Source organism: Homarus americanus, unplaced genomic scaffold, assembly GCF_018991925.1.
Source record: "Homarus americanus isolate GMGI-L3 unplaced genomic scaffold, GMGI_Hamer_2.0 scaffold8023, whole genome shotgun sequence".
In the NCBI taxonomy this organism is placed as follows: domain Eukaryota; kingdom Metazoa; phylum Arthropoda; class Malacostraca; order Decapoda; family Nephropidae; genus Homarus; species Homarus americanus.
The window spans coordinates 1-10678 of record NW_024723015.1 but is presented as its reverse complement, the minus strand read 5'-3'; the positions used below and the strand labels follow the sequence as shown (position 1 = coordinate 10678).

At 39.5% G+C, this 10678-nt stretch overlaps 1 protein-coding gene across 1 annotated transcript; it reads left to right on the top strand.

Annotated features, from left to right (window-relative positions):
- Nucleotides 1–310: 310 nt before the first annotated feature.
- On the top strand, nt 311–871 carry LOC121863215 (protein sevenless-like). Its single transcript, XM_042361698.1, has one exon. The coding sequence runs from the start codon at nt 311–313 to the stop codon at nt 869–871; it is 561 nt and encodes a 186-aa protein (XP_042217632.1).
- The last annotated feature ends 9807 nt before the right edge of the window (nt 872–10678 follow it).

Sequence of the window (10678 nt, the reverse complement as noted above, 5' to 3'; positions counted from 1 at the left end):
TAATTATGTAGTGATGGTGGATGACGTTATATGTAGTGATGATGGATGGTGTTGGATGTAGTGATGATGGATGGCATTATATTTAGTGATGATGGACGATGTTATATGTAGTGATGATGGATGGTGTTAAGTATAGTGGTGATGGGTGGTGTTATTTGTAGTGATGTAGATATAGATCTCACGACTGTTATGTTCAATATTCCAACCTCATTATGTATCTTACTCCTCAAATTCAGAGTTTACCTTAAGATTCGATTTGTAATCATATAAATAATTGTTCGAGAAGGACAAAAACCATCCCAGGACCAAGATGACTTCTCTTGTTCAACTCAATAATATTTCCCACAACTCCTCCAGCTCCACCACCTCCACCAGTGGAGGAACTGATCTACCTCAGCTCACCTGGGACAGCCTTCGTCTTGTACGAAATGTTGGCGCCGGTGCGTTCGGGGTGAGCCACCATGGTCAGCTCACCCTAGGCAATGGGGACGTGACGGAGGTGGTAGTGAAGATCCTCCATACCGGCAAGGCCAACACCAAGGAGGCCCGAGTCCTACACGAGCTGGCCGGGGCGGGGGGCGCGCCTCTCTTGTACGGCGTCACAACCGAGCCCCACGCCATCGTCATGCAGTACTGCCAGGGTGTGCGTTTAGATTCGTTTCTAAGCTGCTTCAAGTATGACGTCCACCATCGCCAGAAGGCCTACGACGCAACCCGCGTTGCCCTCGCTGAGTTTCACGCTGCTGGTTACGCCCACATGGACCTCCACGCCTTCAACATCATCATCGACACCTCCACGTCACCTTACACCTGTCACCTCATTGACGTAGGAATCAGTGAACGCATATGGCCCAACGATGATTGGTGCTAGCGTATTGACTGGAGAGACCTAAAAAAGATCCAGTGCAGTCTCCGCCTTAACTCACCATTTGTTAAGAAATTTTTAGGTTTTCTGAGGAGCTTCTTTTTTTCTTCTGTTTGAGAAAGTAGCCTAGGATTTTCAACACTCCCCACAGGCACTTGAATAAAAAACTATACAGTGTAAACAATAAAATATAGGTAGTGTTTTTGTTATCGTATATATATTTTTTTTTCCCAGGGTGCAGGGTTAATGATTTTTTGAGAGTTTTTTTATATTGTTTTGTTTTACTATAAATACATTGGTAAGGTATCTTAATTATTATATTCCGGTTGCGTTTTTCAACAAGAATATATACAGACTACGGTATCATTATGTTGAACAGACAAACTAAGACTAAACAAATAACCGAACAATCAGTTAGTAACTCGGTCGGTGAAATAGAGGCTCATTATCCTCATCAATATCAACAACCGGTGAAACACAAACATAAACGTTTTTTGCATAACTCTTCGCTAATTCCAGTTACTAAAAGACAACAACAATTCTTTTCCCAACAACTTTTATACCGCCCACCGTCACCACGATCATCGCATTCGTCATCATCGACAGCAGCCACCATCAACCTTACATCATCTCAAACGAGAAATACATCGGTATATTATGACAATGTTGAAGTGATTCCAAGTCCCTGAATTTATTTTAGTACAGTGGAATTAAATAATAAACGAGAAGTAATGAGCATGATAGAGGCCGTCCTGGCAGACGTTACCTCCGACAATAATTCGTATAGTGTTTTACCCGTCGAAGCCCAACACCTAAATTCTATGGTGACGGTTCGAGAAAACCAGTATGTTGTTATATGTAGTGATGATGGATGGTATTATATGTAGTGATGATGGATGGTGTTATATGTAGTGATGATGGATGTTGTTATATGTAGTGATGATAGATGGTGTTATATGTAGTGATGATGGATGGTGTTATATGTAGTGATGATGGATGGTGTTATATGTAGTGATGATGGATGGTGTTATATGTAGTGATGATGGATGTTGTTATATGTAATGATGATGGATGTTGTTATATGCAGTGATGATACATGGTGTTATATGTAGTGATGATGGATGGTGTTATATGTAGTGATGATGGATGGTGTTAAATGTAGTGATGATGGATGGTGTTATATGTAGTGATGATGGATGGTGTTATATGTAGTGATGATGAATGATGTTATATGTAGTGATGATGGGTGGTGTTATATGTAGTGATGTTATATGTAGTGATGATGGAAGTTGTTATATGTAGTGATGATAGATGGTTTTATATGTAGTGATGTTGGATGGTGTTATATGTAGTGATGATGGATGGTGTTATATGTAGTGATGATGGATGTTGTTATATGTAGTGATGATAGATGGTGTTATATGTAGTGATGATGGATGGTGTTATATGTAGTGATGATGGATGTTGTTATATGTAATGATGATGGATGTTGTTATATGCAGTGATGATACATGGTGTTATATGTAGTGATGATGGATGGTGTTATATGTAGTGATGATGGATGGTGTTATATGTAGTGATGATGGATGGTGTTATATGTAGTGATGATGGATGGTGTTATATGTAGTGATGGATGGTGTTATATGTAGTGATGATGGATGGTGTTATATGTAGTGATGATGAATGATGTTATATGTAGTGATGATGGGTGGTGTTATATGTAGTGATGTTATATGTAATGATGATGGAAGTTGTTATATGTAGTGATGATGGATGTTGTTATATGTAGTGATGTTATATGTAGTGATGATGGATGTTGTTATATGTAGTGATGATGGATGGTGTTATGTGTAGTGATAATGGATGATGTTATATGTAGTGATGATGGATGTTGTTATATGCAGTGATGATGGATGGTGTTATATGTAGTGATGATGGATGTTGTTATATGTAGTGATGATGGATGGTGTTATGTGTAGTGATAATGGATGATGTTATATGTAGTGATGATGGATGTTGTTATATGCAGTGATGATGGATGGTGTTATATGTAGTGATGATGGATGTTGTTATATGTAGTGATGATGGATGATGTTATATGTAGTGTTGATGGATGGTGTTATATGTAGTGATGATGGATGGTGTTATATGTAGTGATGATGGATGATGTTACATGTAGTGATGATGGATGGTGTTATATGTAGTGATGGTGGATGGGGTTATATGTAGTGATGATGGATGATGTTATATGTAGTGTCAATGGATGGTATTATATGTAGTGATGATGGATGGTGTTATATGTAGTGATGATGGATGATGTTATATGTAGTGATGGTGGATGGTGTTATATGTAGTGTTGATGGATGGTAGTATATGTAGTGATGATGGATGGTGTTATATGTAGTGATGATGAATGATGTTATATGTAGTGATGATGGATGGTGTTATATGTAGTGATGATGGATGATGTTATATGTAGTGTTGATGGATGGTATTATATGTAGTGATGATGGATGGTGTTATATGTAGTGATGATGGATGATGTTATATGTAGTGATGATGATGGATGTTGTTATATGTAGTATGTAGTGATGATGAGTGGTGTTATATGTAATGATGATGGATGGTGTTATATGTAGTGATGATGATGGATGTTGTTATATGTAGTGATGATGGATGATGTTATATGTAGTGATGATGATGGATGTTGTTATATGTAGTGATGGTGAGTGGTGTTATATGTAATGATGATGAATGGTGTTATATGTAGTGATGATGATTGGTATTATATGTAGTGATGATGGATGATGTTATATGTAGTGATTTATAAATGCAGAAACAACTGAAACCAGAGGAGGAACAACTATACGTCTCACAATAAGGATATTACCTATATTGTTCTCTTATGTTTTGTTTAATAAAATTATTCACTGATGTTAACTAATTTTACAACATGTTGGCAAGACTTGATACATGTGTTAAAATAGTCTGGGGAGGAGTGTAAGCAAATATTTCTCAGTAGACCAGACCATAAGAGTAATGTTGTTTACACGTACACCAGAGAGGTAATCTTGGGGAGTGCACGACTCACAGCTCAGTTCTCTCTCTGTTGTTTCCTGCTCGTCGCGCTCACCGATACTTGAGTGTAATAACTTTTTCCCTTGTGTAATGTGAGGGAGTCTGCCTCATCACTGTCGAGGCTCGGGAGGCTGCCTCATCACGGGGTGGCTCGGGAGGCTGCCTCATCACGGGGTGGCTCGGGAGGCTGCCTCATCACGGGGTGGCTCGGGAAGCTGCCTCATCACGGGAAGGCTCGGGTGGTTGCCTCATCACGGGAAGGCTCGGGAGACTGCCTCATCGCGGGAAGGCTCGGGAGGCTACCTCATCACGGGAAGGCTCGGGAGGCTGCCTCATCACGAGAAGGCTCGGGAGGCTGCCTCATCACGAGAAGGCTCGGGAAGCCTCTCTGCCGCCTTTATCGGCTAACACTGTTCACTTTCCAAATTTGCTTAAAATTAAGTTACCAGGTTATGTGATATATCACACGATGGCTATTCACTGACTTTCTCCTTACTTCTGTTCATCAGAATTTATTTATTTTAATAAACTCCAAATATTTGTAACAAGTTTCAAGAAAATTTGTGCACTCGTATTAGTGTGTTCGCTCCAGACCTTCAACTTTCATTAACGTTCTAAAAAATATTTATATTCTTAGGGAGTAGGAGTGAGTTACCTCGTAAATCATGCAATGAATTTTAAGTAAGTCAACTTAACTTCTCAGAGACTTTCTTCACAAGATAAAATAGATATTGAAATGAAAAAAAAGCAACAGACGCATATTAAGAAAAGATCTAATGTGTAAGACCACGAGACACATCTATCAATTTAAATCACAAATTATGTTCAATGAATTCGGAACAGAAGTTGGTGCTCGACGATAGCGATAAAGGCTGAATACTGGCATTGATGCTCTCAGTTAGGTAAAGAGAAGAGAATAGCAGAGGCGTGTTTCTCCCCAGGTTGGAGGTTTTTCTAGGCTTAAGTGACAGTGTGATGGCTCCACCGGTCCATTGTCTAGATATAGTCTCCTAATTCCACTAATTTTGTTAAGACTTCACGCCGGTTTTCCTTTTTCCGGTACAGTGTTTGGAAACTCTTACGGAGGATAGACTGTGGCGCACTATTCCTTCTACACCGCCCCAAAAAGTATCTTTACGGAGGGGTCCGATGAATTTGAAAATGAACACAGCGACTCCTGTTGTCTCGGTAGGGTTGTCAAAATCCTTCGTCCTTTTATCATATTGTCTCACATGATAATCGTAGAGATACTTTGTGGAGCGAGTAAATATTCTTTAGTACGAAAATTACGATAGATTCATAAGTTGGGAGCTTTTAATCTGAAAATATGCAGATTTAGTAAGGTTAGTTACGATACACCGTTACTTAAGTAAAACATTAGTGGCCCCGAGTGAGACATTATAGACTTTGGTTTACCAGTATCTTAGTTAACGGAGCAAAGTACACAATACATTACAGTACAAGGTGGAATCTTGTGGATACCAAAATATAAGAAAATGCCCAGAAATTCCAACTGCTTAGTAGATATACGAACGAAATTAGGTAACAAGGTAACCATGTAGTCAGGTAGCCAGATAGCCAAGTAGCCTGGTAATCAGGTAGCCAGGTAGCCAGGTAATTGGGTAGCCAGGTAGCCAGGTAACCAGTTAGCCAGGTCTTTATACATATTCCACACTCATATCTCTTTACCTTTATTCTTCTTCTCAAGTCATTAACTTCCATCCTAGTCCCTTCATGTTCTCATACACAACCTGTCTTCTCTTCCCTTCACTTTATTTATTCTTCCTTAGAAAACATTAACTCGAAATAAATGTCTTATTAGTTTTTTCTTCAGTTCTCCCCAGTTTAATTGTTTGAGTCATAATCTGTCACTTGTTATCATGACCAACATCCAACACTTGTTATCATGACCAACATCCAACACTTGTTATCATGACCAACATCCAACACTTGTTATCATGACCAACATCCAACACTTGTTATCATGACCATCACTTATCAAGGCCACAGAAACACTCTACCAACGGAACTAACATCTTCCCTTCACAGCGTAAGACCAGTTCAACGTTCATATATTCACTATGGACTTCACACTATACGGTCATCAGCCTGAAGTGTAAAGTCACAATAATAAACTTTAAACACCTTCTCTACGGGGCCGCTACTTTTAATACTTTATTTAACTAACACCAGATAATATTATTCAGCAGAGAGAGGACCCCGTACACAAGGGGTTAACGAGTGTTTACCGTCATCCCGGCTGACCACTGACCGATAAAAGCAACATGTCTCAACAATATCACCCTTCAGGTAATAAGGTAAAGTATTTATTTTTTAACTTTTATCAAAATCTTAAATCAGATCACGAAGGTTATCATCATAAGCAAGACGAGATTCTCATTATGCAGTAAATTTACGAGGACAGGAGACGGTAAAACTCTGATGTTATGTTCTATAAAGACAAAAGTTTTTTATTCAGAGTCGATCATCAGTTCCTCAAGAATGGTTTGTTCAAGAAAATGCCTCAGTAGTACAATCACTCCAGCGTCAGAGGCCTCAGCTCTCTACAGTGATCTATGATTAGCGTCTCAGCTCTCTACAGTGATTTATGATTAGTGTCTCAGCTCTCTACAGTGATCTATGATTAGCGTCTCAGCTCTCTACAGTGATTTATGATTAGTGTCTCAGCTCTCTACAGTGAACAGTGATTAGTGTCTCAGCTCTCTACAGTGAACTATGATTAGTGTCTCATCTCTCTACAGTGATCTATGATTAGTGTCTCATCTCTCTAAAGTGATCTATGATTAGTGTCTCAGCTCTCTACAGTGATCTATAATAATTAGTCTCAGCTCTCTACAGTGAACTATGGTTAGTATCTCAGCTTTATACAATGATCTGTGGTTAGTGTCTCAGCTTTCTACGGTGATCTGTGGTTAGTGTCTCAGCTTTCTACAGTGATCTATGGTTAGTGTCTCGGCTATCTACAGTGAGCTATGGTGTGTCTCAGTCCTCTAAAGTCAACTATGATGTCTTGATTTTCTACAGTGAACTATGATTAGTGTCTCAGTGGCTACAGGAGGATCATACAGGGTCTTAACGACAGAGCCCTGGCTAAGGCAGGTCCATCTATGTCTTGTATGCCCCCTGGTGATGTTTTCGTAGACCCACACTGGCTATATATGGTAAGGTGAGGGCCCAGGGTAGGCCATCACAGGCTGCCTATGACCTGCACACAGCACACACACGGTCTACACTACATCGTGAATGAGGCAGTGACTCAGGTCGTGAGTAAGGCAGTAGGTGAGGGAGCCAATCAGCCAGTGAGTCAGTCGGTCTGTCAGTCAATCAGCCAGCCAGTCATCCAGGTCGTGGGTGGGTATTACTGCTGAGTAAAAAAGCTGAGACAACAGCAGCAAGGTTCTCATTAGCGGCCGTAGCCAGGGCATTACCCGGCCAGTGACAGTGAATCATTTAACAACACCCGCTTCAACTCTCCCATTAAGACATGCAAAATAATTTAAATCATGCCAAAATTCATTCAACGTTCCCTGTGTATAAGCTGGGCTACACGAGACAACCCCTCTGAGAGCTTCTAACTTTTCATCTTCTGCCAGGGACACTCAGACCTTATTAACCTGTTCGTTAACTTGGAATTAATACCTGGTGGCTTTTACATTGATTAAAAACCAAGAATATTAAAGGGTATTAAACAGGGCCGTAGTTAAGGTTATTGTAGAGGAACATGAACAAGTGTCAGTAAAAAAGACAGAGTTATTATCACCACACAGACTCGTCCCTTCTACTGTTACATTGTTGTGGTGTGTATCAGTGTGGTCAGTGTGAGGTCAATGCTACTAGGAATTATCATGGTCGATGCTACTATATTTTCTCTATCAATAGTACTATTTACTAGCTTATGGTATACATTATTCTACTTCCTTTTCCTGAAATATAACATGTATACTACTTTGTTTAACTGTTAAATTATTATATATAATTTTCATAATTTTCTCACATCTAACACTTCTCTCTAGATTATTATCCAACAAAATATGGGTTACTAACAGCTGCTCTGCCTAACAGTGTCCTACACTAACTGCAACAAGCGTCGCTTTACTCTCCACAGCTGTGATACTCACTGAGCTGTCTCAACTTGGCAAACCTTTGATTACGTCAGGTAAGTTTGTTCCTGTATTTACTCTTAGAATACAGTAAACAAATCCCTTGGTCTCCACTCTGCCCTTTAGAGCTCGTTACTCGTACATTCCTGGGTAAACTTACCTCTAATAGAGAGAACTGCGTTTATGTCTTTTGGATCTGTATTACTGTTTAGTGATGTATTACAGAGGCTGTATATTCAATATTTACCTAAATGATACTATGGATATTTTTCCCAGCCTCACCATCAATGCATTTAATCAATAGTTACTTAATAAACACAGAACTTTAACAGGAAAAATGTTATTTCACAAGTAGCGGTTTACAGCAGTAGAAAGGCTGTACCACAAGTAGTAGTTCACTGCATCACAGCAGTAGAAAGGTTGTACCACAAGTAGCAGTTCACTGCATCACAGCAGTAGAAAGGCTGTACCACAAGTAGCAGTTCACTGTATCGCCTCACAAGACCTGACACTGACGCTGTGAGCCATTTATGGAATATTGAATTACTTGGATGAGAAATGGTCCTCCAGTGTTGCCAGAACCATGAGTGACGAGGTAAGGAAGTGGCAGTGATGTATGTGAGTCGTGGCTCAGAGAGGCTTATTCACTATCTTGCACAGGTATTCATTTCTTACGAGTTGTACCGTAAGATAATGTGTCTACCTGAGGACGGATGTAGGTTCTCGTTACAGTTTGAGGATAAGTCATGTGAACCACAATAGCATGAACCAGATAGATCACAATGATACCGACATTTAAGAAAGGAGATAGATCACTATCCTCTAACTACCGTCCAATCACTTTAACACTAATTGTAGGCAAATTGCCGAAAGCAATAATTTCAAACTCTTTTCGAAATCACCTGGAGAAGCACAAGTTGGTCTATGATTCCCAACATGGCTTCACAAGTGGGCGTTCATGTCTAACTAATCTATTAACATTCTTTTTCAAATGTTTTCAAATCAGTGGACGAGGGGCACGATTATGATGTGGTATATCTCGACTTAGCAAAGCCTTTGACAGAGTCCCCCACGAAAGACTAATACGAAAGATGGAGGCTAGTGGAATTGGAGGAGATATTCTAAAATGGATTAGGGCGTGGTTACAGGACAGGAAACAGCGAGTGAGCATTAACGGCACTAAATCCGATTGGGGTAACGTCACTGGTGGAGTACTCCAAGGCTCAGTACTTGGACCATTACTATTTATTAAACATGCTGTAAACGACATAGAAATAGGCGTAGACAGGAATATAATTAAATTTGCTGATGACACTAAAATAAGGCCTATAATTAAATCTGACGAGGACTCCACAAAACTACAGGAAGATCTTAAAAAAAATTCGAATGGTCTGAAAATGGCAGATCAAATTTAATGTGGACAAATGTAAAGTACTTAGTCTAGGAGATGTAAACAGAGAAACCAGATATCAGATGAACAACGTTGTTATAGAGAAATACGACTGTGAGAAACATTTATGAGTAATGATAAGTAGGAATTTTAAACCAAGTAAACAATGTATATTGGTCGTAACAAGGCTAACAAAGTACTTGGGCTCATACAAAAGAGTGTTAGTTACAAGACGAGCCAGGTTATCCTAAAACTATATTCCAGGCCAGAGACTCACTGATTACGTAGTTCAGTCTGACTGCCGTGCCTGCCAGAATTCAGAGTAGAATGACAAGACTAATCCCGGGCATTAGGAACCTTGAGTACAGAGACAGGTTAAAGCATCTTAATTTGCACTCCCCCGAGAGACATAGAGTGAGTGGCGATATGATCGAGGTGTATAACAAAGATACTCAACTATCCAACCAGGAGCGAACTCGTAACAATGATTTTAAATTAGACAGATTCAGATTTAGGCGCGAGATACGTAATCATTGGTTTGGAAATAAAGTAGTGGATAAGTGGAACAAGTTACCAAACATCATCACTAACTAGAATACGCTGGATAGCTTCAAACATAGGTTGGGTGGATAGATGAGCGATAGGGGTTTGGTGTAAACAGAACTGCCCAATATGAACCAATAGGCCCACTGCAGTTTCCCTCAATCTTCCGTTCTTATTAAGAAAACAGATAAATGACGGTGCGAGGATAAAGGAGTCGAATAATTCTTTAGAAATGAGGCAATAGTTTAAGTCTAACGAACGAGAGTTAAATCCTGTGTCGAGGAGAGTTATATTAGGAACAGGTGAGAATAGACATAGAAAGTCCCACAATGTGATTGGTACCTCTACAACAAGAACAACACACATGCCATGAATAGAATAAATATGTTTTATGCTTACCTCGTAAGTAACACCAATCTGAATTTCCTGAAGAAGATCACGTAAACGACGAGATAAAATTAATTGTGTGTGTAAGCAATTGTGTTCAAGTAAGACCATCACAGTTTATGTCAACAACACACACGATGTACAGTACAACTCTTAGCATCCTTTAACTGATCATCAATAATATCTTCAAAACTTTTCATATTGTTGACACTTGACTCACAAACTTCTGCCTACAACTTTACCAAGGAAGGTGAAGTGTGTAGTCCAGACATAAATAATGGTGATTTCTGTCGA